Source organism: Acipenser ruthenus, chromosome 49, assembly GCF_902713425.1.
Source record: "Acipenser ruthenus chromosome 49, fAciRut3.2 maternal haplotype, whole genome shotgun sequence".
Taxonomy (NCBI): domain Eukaryota; kingdom Metazoa; phylum Chordata; class Actinopteri; order Acipenseriformes; family Acipenseridae; genus Acipenser; species Acipenser ruthenus.
In genome coordinates, this window is record NC_081237.1 from 4438052 (window position 1) to 4454157 (window position 16106).

General features: G+C 44.0%; 1 protein-coding gene across 1 annotated transcript; it reads left to right on the top strand.

The window, feature by feature from the left end:
* The first annotated feature begins 7982 nt into the window (after positions 1–7982).
* On the top strand, positions 7983–15806 carry LOC117966280 (Krueppel-like factor 9). Its single transcript, XM_059015095.1, has 2 exons — positions 7983–8681; positions 13217–15806. The coding sequence occupies exons 1-2, from the start codon at positions 8219–8221 to the stop codon at positions 13474–13476; spliced, it is 723 nt and encodes a 240-aa protein (XP_058871078.1). The 5' UTR covers positions 7983–8218; the 3' UTR covers positions 13477–15806.
* Positions 15807–16106: the final 300 nt, after the last annotated feature.

The following is a 16106-nucleotide window of genomic DNA, read 5'->3' on the forward strand; positions in this document are numbered from 1 at the left end:
GGTTCACCTTATACCCAGTGAGACCTCTTTATAAGAAGCCCTTTTTACAGCAGAACAGGTTAGAAGGCGTACGGCCATGGCTCCTGTTTGCACAAAAAGCACAATCTCTTATCACAGCCTCTTCTCTGTGACTCCCCAACTACAGCGCTGTGTATTAAAAAAAAAAAAAAAAACTTAATGAAAACCGCATCTTTAATTATTCAAACTACAGGACAGTCATTCTAACACAGAGTGTCGCTTAATGGAGCCAGTGCAGCCATCACCAGGTGCTGACAGAATTCATAGGGAGATTTGTACTCTAAAGAGAGAGTGTGTGTGTGTGTGTGAGTGTGAGTGTGAGTGTGTGTGTGCAGATGGGCTGAGCAATCCACAACAAAAAGGAGCTAATTATCTGTCTCTCCTGATTATTACTGAGGGGGAAATGCCAAAGCACTGGATTTTTCCCTTGCAGATTCTCCCGGGAGAGGGAGAGGGAGAGGGAGAGGGAGAGGGAGGGGCAAGGCCTGGCCCCGAGTTCATCAGACCCGACAGCTGTTGTGTCTGAGTTGGAGCGAGTCGGCACGCCCCAGACTGTGTGATTGTGCGGAAGCAGAGCAGGGGGGCAGAGAGCAGGGCTCCCTGGCTGCGATTCAGACGCTCTGATAATATGTGCATCCTCGGCCGTGCCCCGTCCTTGTGCAAAAATCCAACCAAAAAATCGAATTCAATCAAATGAGTTTGTGCAAAGGCTGCCCCCGCTGTAACGCTGAGAACAGAACACTCTCTATTGCTAGTTTCATAATGCTTCAATATACAGCAGAGTTCAAAGGTTTGGGGAAAAAAATGATTTACATTGTAAATTGGGGATTGTATTGCCCATGTTTCCTCACTCAGACCCCTTACTTACTAAATATCTTGGTATCTCTTGAATAGCTAATTGCCTCCTCTTTAAAAATATGCTGAATATTTTAATGAGCAAGACATCTCACAAGCAGGATGGTCCCTGAAATGTTCTCCTTTATCTAGGAAAGCAGCACAGCTGGGGATGGGAAGTTTGTCCCTCCCTTTGACACAATCCCTCGCGAAGCGTTTCCCAGGTTTCTCCACACCTTGCTTGGTTGTTACTGGACAGCAGGGTAACCCTGCAGCCTGGGACCCCTTGATTTGTGAGCTCAGCTTTGAGCTCAGCATGCAGTTACCAGGCAGAAAACAAGAAGGAGGGATGAGAGAAGGGGAGGGGGAGGGGGTGTCGTGTTTGTGTAACCCAACACTCACACAGAGCTGTAATACTCTGACTCCCTCTATAGACACAGGGCTATACATCTATCTAGACTGCCGTCTTTTAAATAAAGAACAGCCTTCTGATTGGAAAGAATGACACAGATTCAGTACCGGGTTTCGATGGCACTGGCGTCTTGTGCTGAAATCCAGCTCCAGTGACAAACGGCAATGAATCCTAGTCCTGAGCAGACATGATCACAAAACCACCACTTGATTCAGCACACACTGACCTTCCATCAACACCATGTGCAATGTATACGTCTCTCTCTCTCTCTCTCTCTCTCTCTCTCTCTCTCTCTCTCTCTCTCTCTCTCTCTCTCTCTCTCTCTCTCTCTCTCTCTCTCTCTCTCTCTCTCTCTCTCTCTCTCTCTCTCTCTCTCTCTCTCTCTATATAAACCCATTGTTTTAAATAAAGAGACTCCTGTTCTGCTGAAGTAAACAGCTGCAGTGTTTAGACACGCTACTGGCGCTCTGGTCCTGAACAGACTCCACTTCTTTTTCAGTGTTCTTTTCATTGTGAGTAAAATGAAGTGCATTGACACTGCAGGCCGAAGTCCTGAGCCTTTGTAAAACAGCATGAGATGGAGCTAGAAATAGAGCAACCCAAAACTGCTTCATTCAAACAGTTAACAGAATCTGGGTACAAAAACATGCATTTAACACAGAATCCCACTGATTAAGGATCTGAACAGAGCCCCTCTGTAACTTTATATTAATCCTGCAGGATATTAATTGACCCAGTTAATAATACACAGTAACAGCACTGGGAAACAAGTGTGGTGGAAAATCATATTGGGATCTGCCATGGTTTAGTCAGTAGTACTCGATTCTGGCCCATCTATTCCAGTCCTGTCTTTATTCCAACCAGGTCCTACATTAGTTAATTGCCTCTTAGCAGATTCAGTTAACTATTTGAGAACCTGCTTGGAACCTGGACTGGATTAGATCTCGAGGGGCAGAGCTGAGTACCGCTGAGATAATGAATTGAGATCCTGTCCAGTTTTACAAACTTGTTAAACTTTAACAAGGACGTGTTGGGATGGTATGGAATGGAGCGGATGGGGTTCATTTGTGTGGTTCACGTGATCACTGTAACCTCCGACCCCGCTGTCCAACGCCCCTCATTTGGTATTGTGTTGGGAGGACCTGGCTGGGGCCCCCAGGGGGTCCTGTGACACGGGATGCTAATCTGCTTAGAGCCAGCGTTGAGACTATAAACCTGTCATGTGCTTGGAGCAGCGTGAGGCCTCTTTGTGTCAAACAGCTGAAAAGGAGCTTTTTTTTGTTGTCTTTTTTATTTGTTTTATTGATTTTTATTTTAACTCCAGCCTGGGGTTCGCTAGTGGCAGCTGGCAAACTGGTGACCAGTTAGAGGCTGCCAGTAACTTCTCTGCGCCGTTACTGGTTATAAACCAGAGCGAGCGAGTCAGCCCACATACAGTTTAAAAACATATTTTATATATATATATATATATATATATATATATATATATATATATATATATATTTACACATCTGCCCCACAAAAAGAGACATTTGCATTGCCTGGGGTCAAACTACTACAGCAAGTTATTGTCAAAGTTCAGTCACTTACCAGGATTAAAATCCCTGTCAATAAAACTCAAGGTAGCAAATTTAACTGACGACACGACAAAGCAAAGCACATTCATGCATATGGAAATGATGCAGTGTTCAGTGCAGTCCAGTTCAGTGAGAGGTTATTTGTGTCAGCAGATCACACACACACAGTTCAGACACAACGCACGCACACACTTGTTTGAGTTGCACTCCTCCCCATCCAGACACACACACACACACACACGCACACACAGACATACACTCACACAGAAACACAGAGACATACACTCACACACACACACAGACAGACATACACTCACACAGAAACACAGACAGACACACACACACACAGACAATACACTCACACAGAAACACAGAGACAGACACACACACACACACACGTTTGTATCCCTATATTTGTGGGGACTTCTCATTGATATGTTTAATTACTATTTCTAACTCCAATCAGACAAAACTCCACAAAGGGTGAAAGTCGACAACAAACTAAATATTTTGGCACTTTTTTTTTTTTTTTTTTTTAAGACACACACACACTCACACACACACTCACACACCCACGCTCACACACCCACGCTCACACACGCTCACACACACACGCTCACACACCCACGCTCACACACACACGCTCACGCTCACACACACACACACACACACACACACACACACACACCCTCACACACACACACTCACACACACACACACACACACACACACACCCTCACACACACACACCCACGCTCACACACACACGCACACACACACACGCTCACACACACACTCACACACCCACGCTCACACACCCCCCCACGCTCACACACACACACTCACACACACACTCACACACCCACGCTCACACACTCACACACCCACGCTCACACACACACACACACACACACACACACACACACACACACTCACACACCCACGCTCACACACTCACACACCCACGCTCACACACACACACACACACACACACACACACACACACCCACGCTCACACACACACACACACACACACACACACACACACACACACACACACACACCCACACACGTTCACACACCCACACTCACTGCTCGCTGCCTGTGACTCAGGGCTGAGGAAACAAACTTCCCACAGACACAAAAGTATTCGGGGAAGGAAAACCAGCTCCGAGAAAAACAGGAATCTTGTTTCCCGAATGTAGCAACTTCATGATAAAAGTTTCAAACACGTCCTTCAATAGACCCGCTAACTGATCCAGTAAACTACAAGCAGCTCTCTAACCCAGGCTGCTTCTAAAAACAACTGCAGATTTTCTAGCATCACTATGTGTTTGTTTCTGGACTATAAAACATTTTCACAGGTTTGTGAACTACAGACACAGTTCTGCAAAAGAATGAAAAAAAAGAAATATATACAGTTAAGAATGCCCTACTTAATTCACTTCCTGTGTAGCAGTCATTATGGTCCCACCCTAAATTCAGAAGCAAGTATTGACATCAGCTTCACACGAAACTGCAGTCCGATAAGCCTTGACTTGGGAATGCCAATGCACAGTATACAGCATGAAACTAAACACCTAATTATTTTCTGTATGTTTTTATTTGAAGTCGTCCCCCCCCCCCCCCCCCCCCTCCCCCCTCCACGCTATCTAACTAAATGTTGGGGACAACCTATTGCTAGTTTACCGGTTGTGTCTGTCTGTCGCTCTCTAGATGGTGAACTCAATAACTGCCTTGATTTTTATCATACACCCCTAATCTCCTTTCGGGTTGACCATAAGCCGATTCGACACAGATCTTGTAACCATTCCGGTTCTGTGAGATTACTGTGTGGCCGTGAGGGCCCTCTGTATGTGCCTGTTAGATTTGTTTTAGTTTTGGCAGCAGGGAGAGTCTGCCAGGGGTTCAGCTTCCTGGGATCATGAGACCTGTCTTAGGACCAGCGGCTTGGAAGGCAGTCATGGGACCTGGAACTCTAATTAGCAACTGAACAGGGCTGTTTTTCTTCAAATGCGGATCATAAGAACGCCTGGGCTATAAAAGGGAGGCGCGAGACCGGGGCCAGACCAAAGCATCCAGGAGAAACAGCAGCTGACAGAAGGGGAAGAGGAGAGGAAGCACCCCACGCAGCTGGAGAGGAGAGCAGAGAAAGGGAAGGAGGGAAGAAATGAAGACAGAGACAGCTACTTGTGATCCTGATGAACATGTTGAAGGTGTAAGGCCTGTGTAGACTTGCTTGCTAGCTTTGTTGTTTTGTGCTAAAATCATTTTCTTTGTGTGCAGCGGTGGTTGGATTGGACTGGACCGGGCTGGACTGGGCAGAAGGGTGTACGCCTGGTTCTGTAGACTCCCCGGACTGGGTTTTGGCTAAGGCCGTGTTAGCTGGGTAACTATTGTTATGGAATGTGTACTCTTTGTGAAGCGGATGCACCTTGGTTTGCATGTTTTCTTTGCATTTGTTTTGCATGTGAAAGGAAGATTCAATACTAGTTCATGTTTTAAGTTTACAATGGAAAGCATTGGGAGAGCTTTTACAAAGCCTGGGGCAAAGTACAGGCAAGCATGGAGAAGTACAGTGAAAACCATGGGAAATGCACAGACAGGGACAGCATGGCAAACTGCAGGGACAGCCATTCGAATGCTGGAAGACCCGGTATAGGTTTCTAAACACTACCACTAATTATGAGAAGCGCATATATCTGGCGTTTAGCATTCTGGTATGAGGATCCTGTGCTGAACAAGTAGAGCGACTTTTTTCTGTTCCTTACAAAATCGTTAGTCCCGAACGAAGGACCGAATTCGTCTCTCTTTGAAAAAAATGAACCCTTATGAAAAGTTTTACCCGTGCTGAACCGGCACAGTCACTTTTAACTCTGCCACACTTGTACCATGTAATCGCATTGAAGAATTGTCACAGCTCCCAAATACAATTTATAGACAGCGAAGTAGTTATAAAGAAAGAATTATATAGACTTCAGTGTAAGGGTAACCTTAAATCAAAGTTTACTATGTTAAATTTGCACAATAATTCTGTAGTTTTCTCATGCCTTTTCCCATGGTTATAGTATGCATTTACCACAGTTTACCATGGTTTGCTGTGTTTTGTTTTGTATATGCTTTACCATACTTCTCTGGACTTTACAATGCTTACCTATGCTTTCAAATGCTTTCACTGTGCTTTATTACATTTTGCAATACTTTGAAAAAACCTTAACAAGGGTGGGATACTGGGTCCTGGGAAATGAAGATAAAGTTTGCAGACTGTCCTGCGGTGTAGAATTTTGGAGATCATGCATTGAAACCCCCGTCCCCCTCAAAGGAAAGCAGCAACACCCTGGGATGGGGAGGGGGGAGGGGGGAGGGGGGCGGGGGGGGGGGGGGCAGTCACAGTGGGCTGTGGGCTTCCCTTTGTCATCCTATGCCTGTGACTGGAATGGAGGCTGGGGTGTTAAGGGGAGGCTGGCAGTTTAACCAGACCATCACGGAGAGAGAGGGAGAGGGGGAGGAGGAGAGGGGGTCTGAGGGAGAGGAGGAGGAGGAGAGGGGGAGGGGGAGGAGAGGGGGACTGAGGGAGAGGGGGAGGAGGGGAGGAGGAGGAGGAGAGGGGGACTGAGGGAGAGGGGGAGGAGGGGAGGAGGAGAGGGGGAGGAGGAGAGAGGGTCTGAGGGAGAGGGGGAGGGGGAGGAGGAGAGGGGGTCTGAGGGGGAGGGGGTCTGACGGAAAGGGGTCAGCAACAGCTGCAGGAGTCTCCAGCAACACATGCATCTTCATTTTCATTCTCAAAATGAAGATGCCCTTACAAAAACATGCTGCAGATTTCATCATGCAGTATATCAGTATATAATGGTGCTAGCTGTTGCATATCTGTTAGGAGTATTTTGCAAAACAACTGCAATGCAGGGGAAATTTAAAGGGCTGTATTTCAAGTTTACTGAAAAAGAAAAAGTGATTCAAAAAGCTTTTTTCTAAGCTTGGGCTTCTTTGCAAAGTGAGGACACCCCCTTTCATTTTGCGTAAGTGGAAAAACACATGATTGTGTTACAGCTAGCAGCAAGCACCCCAGAATGTTGATATAATGTGATGGGTTGGTCAACTTTAAAATGCAGCAAATGCCTACTTAGATACCCTTAATTGACCTTTGGGGGGGTCAACAAGTCAATTGGCTTCCAGTTGCTACCCCATCTCCAGCTGTAAAACTTGGAAGACCGTCCCACCACCCACCCCCATGGCTAGAAAATGTTGTTCCTTCTCAGTCTGAACAAAGTATTTTTTTTGTGTGAATTTAATCATAGTTTCATTTTGGGGGGTGGGGTGTGGGGGGGAGGTGGTTGTTAATATATCGTCATCGTCTATACATAATTGAAGGAGAGGGGCGGGGCGGGGCAGGTTTCAATCATAAAAAAAAGACGCTTGGTTTATCTCGGTGTGTCGGTTTTAGTTTCCTCAAACAGATCTTATGTAACCCGGATTGAAGCCGGATACACTATGCAAAGCTACATGTAAAGCATATCTGGTATACTGAAATGCAGTGCGTACCCCCTCGAGGTCGTGTCACTGCACAACCTGTAAGACAAGAAATATAATGGATTGATAGTGCCTTCATTTCTTAATAAAGTGTCGTCGATGTTGTCTGACTTTCTCTTCCTTTCATTCGTTCTTCCTTAAAACTCAAATTTGCCTTTGTGTGCCCCTCAGGGACCGTATTGTTGTGTGTGTGCGTGTGAGTGTCACGTGTGTGATTGGGGCACACCCACGGTTTCTGTGCGCTTCCAGTAATCCCTGTATGAAACGAAGGAAGGGCGCTGCGTGTAATATCCACGTGTGTTTCCTTTTGTTGAAGAAACAGTATTAACACTAAAACAAACGTAATACCCATACAGCCAATGAGCGAATGATATTATATTGTTAAATTATACATCATTGTTGAAATCTAAATAAATTAAAAATAAAAAAACACAGAGGGCCGGTGGTGTCTTTGTTACCTTTTTAGATTGCTTTTGTAAAACAAACATCATTCTCCAAACTTGTACTCGTGTTAACAATCCACCCCCCGCACGTCCTTATGTAACATCCCTGCGTCTGTTATGAAGATATCGGGTCAAACCGCTTAAGAGTACCCAGCATCTCATCTCCTCTCCTCTCCTCGCCTCCGCCCGGACGCGTCACTCGCGTCATGGCGCAATCTGCCCCCGGGAGGAGCGAGTGGGCGTGGGCACCATCGGCTTTTCAGTCGACACAAAGAAAAACTGCCCTTCTTAGCGCTGCTGCTACTGGTTTCGGGTTTAATCTAAAGCAGAGAGAGAGAGAGACACACACACACAGCACCTCGATATATATATATTTTTAAAAGGTGTTTGGTGGAAGTCCAGGAATAATGTCTGCTTTCGCGTACTCGGATTATTTAGCCGCGGAGTGCCTGGTGTCTATATCCAGCGGCGCTGTGGTGCATACCCCCTCTCCCGTCACCAGCCACCGCCAACAGACAGAGCTCGAAAGTTCAAGCGAGGACAAAGAAGTTAGAGACACGCTGAAAGAAGGTGCCAGCATGCTCGCCGTGGCCGGGATCCTAACCGACCTCCACAGCAAGTTCCGACCCATGTCTGCCTTGTCGGAGAGCAGTAACTCGTCGTTGGGGGACCCGGACACTTTCTCCTGCGGGGAGAGCGGGTACACCACGCTGTCTGATTCCACGACCCCGACCCCGACCCCTGGCCAGAGGGGAGACGGGCGATCGGATACGAGATCGCCAATGAAACGACACCAGTGCACCTTTGAAGGATGTGACAAGGTTTACGGCAAATCGTCTCACCTGAAAGCGCACATCAGGACACACACAGGTACGCAGAATCGTGCGTTGTTATATTGTATTCGCCTACCTCCATTTCACGGGTAATAACATTCGTTTTAAATTAATATAGTCGCTGTCTTTCTCATTTGCAGTTAGACCAACCGTACTGCGCTTCTAGTTACGGCTGTACAGTACTAATTACACTATTTTTATTTCGCTGTGTTTTTGAAGAAAATGTTCCTATTGTGGATAATGTTTTAAGACATTGTAGGTTTGGTTTTATAATGAAATTACGGGTCATTTAAATATTAGTTCTTTCTTTCTTTCTTTCTTTCTTTCTTTCTTTCTTTCTAACGGAAAAGAGACGGGGGAGGGGATCATTCAAAGCATTATAGTACAATACAAAGTGAACAAAGACAACTGGTATAAACTCTTAGAACAAAAGACACGCTGACCAGAAAGGAGGAAAAATGTTTTAAAAAAACTGCACTTAAATTGAACATATTAGTATTGGCGCTTAAGTTATACAATTTGCCGATCTATATTATTATTATTCAATATTAATAATAATAATAATAATAATAATAATATATTATTATTATTACTTTACACGTTGCTTCTGTTTCAACATTCAGTATCTCCTGACAGTATGTACGTGTGAACACACTTTCTTAGGAAATTGCTTTTAAAGGAACAGCATTCATTTTTAACACTTTTAAATTCTACGTTATCAACAGTACTATTATCTAATGTACTGTCCTAATAACATAATCAATAAAGAACCCAGCAGCGCATTGCTGTAATTCAGGCAGTACTGTAATAAGCCATTATTAAAAATACGCAGACGGCTTTACATACAATAGGTTACTAATAATGATATTGTAAACGATAAAGGACAAGCCACAAGTGGTTTCTGTCCTGCAATCCCCAGGCTGCCATGTTGCTGAGTACAGCACAATGCGGTACACACGTTGCTTCTGTACTTGCTGGGCGTCTTTCCTGCCCGCCCTTGTCGCAATCCCCAGCATGGGCAGACTTTTTCTGTAGATATATATACGAGCAGCACACGTGTATAGGGGACTGGACGGGACGACAAACGCATAAAACACAGAAATATAACCAGTACCCTATATATATGTGTGTGTGTGTGTGTGTGTGTATATATATATGTATATATATGTGTGAGATATATATATATATATAATATATAATCATGCATTATATATATATATATATATATATATATATATATATATATATATGTGTATGTGTGTGTGTGATTATATATATAATATATATATATATATATATATATATATATATATATATATATAATCATGCATTATATATATATATATAAATGCATGATAACTAGCGTTTGAAAGCCCTGGCCCGCTGCCAGCACGTTTGGACACGCCCTCTTCTGGTAGACGCGTGCTGAGGCCGTGTACAGCCAGTAGTCCTAATAGTAAAGCTATTGTTTTTAAGTGACTTTTCAATTATGAACCGGTCTCGCTTTCTGATGTATTATTATGAAGTCAAGTTATCCGTTCTTTTTTGTACGCGCCTATATAACTAGCTTTAACTTTATGCCGAAACTAATGTGGCCATTATAACACGGTGGGGATATTTTAAAATATGCCTGTGTGCTTGGAGGAAAAAAAAGGCCCCAACCTACAAATATGACTTATTGTACATATTAAAGAAAAAAATGTAATCTCTGGGCTAGTTTTATATATGTACCGTCCTGTTCAGTATCAATGCTCGCCAAACCGCATTTCCACAAATCGTTACTTTCTGTTGAAAGATGGGCCAGGTCCCCTAGTCACAAAACATCTCCATTTAATTAGTGTTTTGTTAAGCACAGTTTTTATTTTATTATTTTATTTTTAGATCCCATTTCCGCTCACTAAATCAAGTCTGCAGTTTATGCTGATTTGTTTTTAGAGAGGTTTAGCAGTAAAAAAAAGTCAATTTTAAATCGCAATATATTTACATATTTACTGTATAGGGCTCACGCGCTGCTGCCGTGTGCGTTTCCAGTTGCTTGAATCACGACAGCGTGTCGGACGCGGTTATCTTTTTATTTTCTGGACTTTCCTGGACTTGTTTCCTATTCAAAGTGCATTTAGGAAGCTTCTCTAATTAAAACAGACGCCCCAGCTGTTTGCACAATTACTACGTTTGCATGCACAGGGATGGAAGTGAGACTCCTGTTCCATAGCAGCTTCACCCATTCCAGGTTTTACTGCCAGCTTGATTAGCCACAGTGTATCGGTAACAAGCTCAGAGGGTAAAACCAGGAATGGATCAAACCGCTATGCAATAGGGATCGTCACTGAACTCATTGTTTTGAACCCGAAAACCAGTGTGCAGAGTTTGCATCACCATCCCAACCCCGATCCAGCTGCAAAATAGTTTCTATGCAGGAGATATATTAGGGGATCGAGTCTCCAGTCAAATGTGTGTATTGTGCTCGCTCTCTAATTCTCTATCTGAATTACACACACAAAACCCGAAAGACTGAAAACCGTGTGACTGGCCCTTGCACAGGAAAAAAAAAGACTTCCAATTTTGTGTCCACGTGTCCTAACTGGCTTGCCAGCTCGCCCCATAATTCCGGGGACACTTTAAGACGGGTCAGGTTTTTTCAACTCGTCTCTGTGAACGGCAAATTAATTTTACTGAACGTGTAAAAGTGAGTGCGAGGTGTTGCTAAAGAAGTGAATTGTTTTGCTAACTAGTTACTAAAAGCACACACCTGTCCGGGGACGCGGAATTACTTCCTGTGAGGATCGTGTCCATCAATCAGACCGATACAGCTCGCTGATTTGCTGTGTGTGTCTGAGTGTGGCGGGACTGTGTGAAGCAGGAAGACATCTTAAACAAACAGAAACTTAAACACACGGTTAAAAAGAAAGCATGCGGGTGAGTGCAACATTCTCTGTGACGGAGGAATTGCACTGTTATGATTAGATATCGTGCACCATATTATAACATTGCAAGCAATACGATTTTAATACATGTTGTTAATATGCTCTCCGGATAGAATCGCCACCGCAATTAAAAGTTCACACCCACTTGTTGATTTTAAAATCGACCCAGAGGTGAGTTTTTAAAAAAACAAAACCTGACCTGTCTTAGTGCCCCGGAGTTATGGGGCCAGTTGACAACCCTTGTCCTAACTGACGTATCGAATTTCTGTCTCACTCCCCTCTTTCTTTCTTTTTGGCTTTCCCTCTCCTCCTCCTCCCTCCCTCCATTTCTGTCACGCAGTAAGCTGACTCGCTGCTCTCTGTGGTGTAGCTTCACGGTTGTGTCTGTTACAATAGTTCCCAGCATGGCTGGTCAAACAGGTTCCTCCCGGGACGCAGAGTTTGTGTCGTTGTTAAAATGGTACAGTGCTGTTTCTCTCACAAGAACACTGTCTTTTAAAAATACAAATGGGTAGTCAAATATCTAATTAAACCTCTGTTTTATTAATTTAAAAAAAAAAGTGTTCTACTCCTACACATTTGTGGACGCAGACCAGTGAATTGACTCTCGCATCTCAGCGCTTTTCTATTTAGGGGGTTGTAAACCTAACGGACCGTCACTTCTCAAAGGGCTAGCAGCAGTGGACTACACGCAGCCTGGGAGAGAGGCCTGCAAAGCTTTGTAAAGGAAGCTGGGGGCCAGTGAAGCGGGTCAGCCGTCGAATGGGTTAATTGCAAATCATTCGAGAGAGAACAAATAGAAGAGAGAGAGGATGATAACGAACAGGGATCAAAACACAAATCTAGTTAAAAAAAATAATAATTAAAACTCCCAACATTAATTCTGCGACATAAATCCATGTGTTGCCTTCAGATTATACTGTGTGTGGGGGAGGTAATTGAAAATCAATCGAAGACAGATGAGCCATTGTTGTCCGTAAGAAGGGCACGGCTATCTGTTGCAGACTGGCATCTCCGACAGTGAACATGTGCCTCTTTCACAGCCAGGGCTTATCGCTGTGTCTCTGGGCAGGAGCTTAGAGGAAGCACCCTCTCATCCCTCTCATCCCTGCACCTGGACCCCAGTCTCTGAGCTGCTGGGAGAGGGGGGACAGTTGGCAGGCAGATGGACGGGGTCTGTCTCTGCAGTACAGGGGGACATCTGTAGCTATTGTTTGTTCTATAAAAAGAACTGTATTTTATAATTTCATCCATGGTCTGTATTTATCGTAATGCTCGGACATGAATCTTGAAACGAAGCCACGTTGTTTTTGTAACTCGTCCCTCTTGTAGCTCTCCCGTCTTTGAGACATTGTATAAAGAATACTGGAGGTTCTTCACTGCTCTGGGGCTCCAGTACAGAGACTGCAGGCAGTTAGACACGAAGCAACTGCAGCCACAGGAGAGCACATAGGCACTGCAGTGTGTGAACCAGAGCTGGGGCAGTTGCAACTGGAATTGAGCAATTCAGAATTTATTGCAATTAGAATGATGCCATGTAATTGATTGATCACAGTTCAGTTCCCCATTTATTTGACATGTGATCACTGTTCTTGTATTTTCTAGTAAGTTTAGTATGTTTCTGTATTTATTTTATTTTATTTTTTAGGAGAGCGCCCTTTCCCGTGCACCTGGCCGGCCTGTGCCAAGAAGTTTGCCCGTTCGGACGAGCTCGCCCGACACACGCGCACCCACACCGGGGAGAAGAAGTTCTCGTGCCCGCTGTGCGAGAAACGATTCATGCGGAGTGACCACCTGATCAAGCACGCCCGCCGCCACCCCCACTTCCACCCCAGCATGATCCCCCGGGCCGGCAGCCGCAGCATGTCCCCCACGGGGTCCCTGCCCAGCCCCACCGCCTTTCTATAGGCAAGACCCAGCCCCCCCACATAGCAGACTGGAGCCCTTCAAGAACATCACCCATGATCCACCTGGAAAACACATTTTAAAAGAAGCAGCAGCGTGTTTGAACTGCATTATCCCCTTTCGAGCAACACTGTGTGTGTGGGGCGGAGTGTCTGGCAAACCCCCTGTAAAGTTTATTAGTAAAACCCCTTTCTTATCCCCGGTATGTGGGACATACAAGTGAGCTCTGGTAGCAGAAATTGCCCTTGCAGAGCGCAGCCTCTTAGATTAGCAGGGTTTGGTTGACCAGAGCTTAAGGTTTGTGTTGTCCGATCTGGTTCAAACAGAGATCTGCAATTTTGATGATCTAAAACCGCTTGTAAATATGAATGCAGGGCTCTCTTACCCTGGGGTTTCGGTGGGACTCCACAGTGTAGAAATCCGGTGAATAACTGATACAAATTCACGATCTGCCTCTGCGCTCCCAGTTTGGTTAAAATGTTTTTCTGCATGTGAGCAAGTAGTTTTAAAATTCGAAAAAAAAAAAAGGAAGTGGCGTTGTCTTGCAATCTCGGGCGCTGTGCTGACTTTTGTTAAATTTGTAGTCGAATTATTGGCACTGGCTTATCCCCACCGTCTCGCTGGGATAGACGTCGCTGAGACTGGTAGAGTTCCACCCCTTTGGTCAAGCTATTGGGTCATTCCAGATCAAAGGGTTGTGGGGGTGGGGATGGCCCTGCAGTCTCTTCAACAGAAACTGAGCCTTGAGTGAGGCTGTGCAGTAAGCCTGAGTGAGGGGCCGGTCCATTTGGAACCAAACAGAGGGGAATGAACAGCTATTCAAATTTAAATACGTGAACCTGTTCAGCCAACCGCCTTCTGACGAGATTTGTTTTAATTTTGTTAACATTCTAGCATTAGAACACAAGACCAACGTTTCTTTTTTTTTTTAGTGCTGCTAATTGAGCATCTAAGGCTGTGGATAAACTTGCAGCCACACGGTCAGAGTGCGCTACCTAGTGGTCAGAGCTTGAACAGCATCCCCCGCCTGCAGTCTGGGGAATACAAATGTTAATACTGAATACTAAAAATATGCATGCTGGCCAGGGTACAACCGCCCCCCTGTACTGTAGACTGGACTGGCCCCACATTCTGCCCATGGTTTTGTTTGTACTGAATCCGCTTATCCAAGGCTCAGTTAGGCAGGTTAGAAGGATTTGTGATGTGCCTGTTTCGACATTCCTCTCATTTACGTAGAACCTCCAGTGTCTCAGGGTCTGATGCTGAATGCAGTAAGTTACATATATATATGCACATTTCCTCAATGCAGATTTCCAGATAAGCTTATAGCTTCTCCTGTTATCGTAGTCCTTATATTAGGGTAAAGCGTATTCCTTCTCTGTTTCTTAACTAAGTTACAAATCTCTGCAAGGATTTAGAAATCGAAAAGCAGTTTCAGGTGTCATAAATTATGATGTGTGTGTTTTTTTTTGTTTGTTTTTTTTTTTAAACAATACCTCAACTCAACAGCAAAAGTCTTAAATATTTTATTTAAAATATTTGAGCGATTTTTCTACAGATATATATCTCTATTTATCACAATCAGCACATTGACAATATTGCACATTTTATTTTTTTTTAACAATGCTGCCAGTTTCACATTACTGCACCACGGGGAAGCGGGATTCTAGTTTTTATCCCCGACGTTACTTTAAATGCATGGATTTATGCTACTGTTTTATTTATTTTGTAGTATTGTTATTATTATTACTATTATTATTTTGTTTAGCGAAAACTGATTAGCAGAAGGAGCCGTGTGAAAGATAGACACTAATGTCACTTTTAAAAATAAATGAGAAAAAGGAAAAACAAACCTGCAGGTAGCTTTTTTTTTATTTTATATCTATATATATATTTTAGAAACAGCTTGAGTCCCATTAATCCAATATTGAATACTGCCCTTGTTTTATAAAAGCATAACTTTTACTACTCCTTATAAAATGGCAAGACTAGAGGGAGCAATCTGATTCGCTAACAAGTGTTCCAACCTATGCAAATATATCGGTATCCCGGCACCGCTCGGAACTTTCAGAACCATTTATTCCTGATTCACTTGACAACCCATTCATTTTGCTGCACGGTTTTATTAAATTGTTCCCATTCCGAGCCTTATTCCCATTGTTGTGATGGATGCAGGTGGCTCTTCGAGTATTCCGAGGTCACTCTCTTCCTGACAGTCACTGGGACCCCTCCTGCTTTTACTGAACAAATAAAGAATGTAAAAAACTACAGAAGGGATTGTTTGATGTTGTGTAAGCGCTGACCTGTTGTGTTATTCTGGTTCCTGTTGTAAATTCGGTTGCAAATCTGTGTTATTCTGGCTACACATTTCAATAGTGTGTGTGTTTTTTTTTCTGCTTTAAATAGAAGCCAGATTTCAAAACGGGATTCTCATTATTGTATTTAATTATTATTATTATTTTTTTAATTTCTGTGCATCTCATTGAAAACGCTTCACCGTCCCAGCTGTGTAAAGATGGGGAAAAAACAGCTGTGGGTGTTATTCAGCCACGGTCTATAAAACAGGTGTCAGTATTCTCGGTTCAGGATGAGAGTCAGTCATTCTTCTGCTTTGGTTTCATATGAATCAGTTT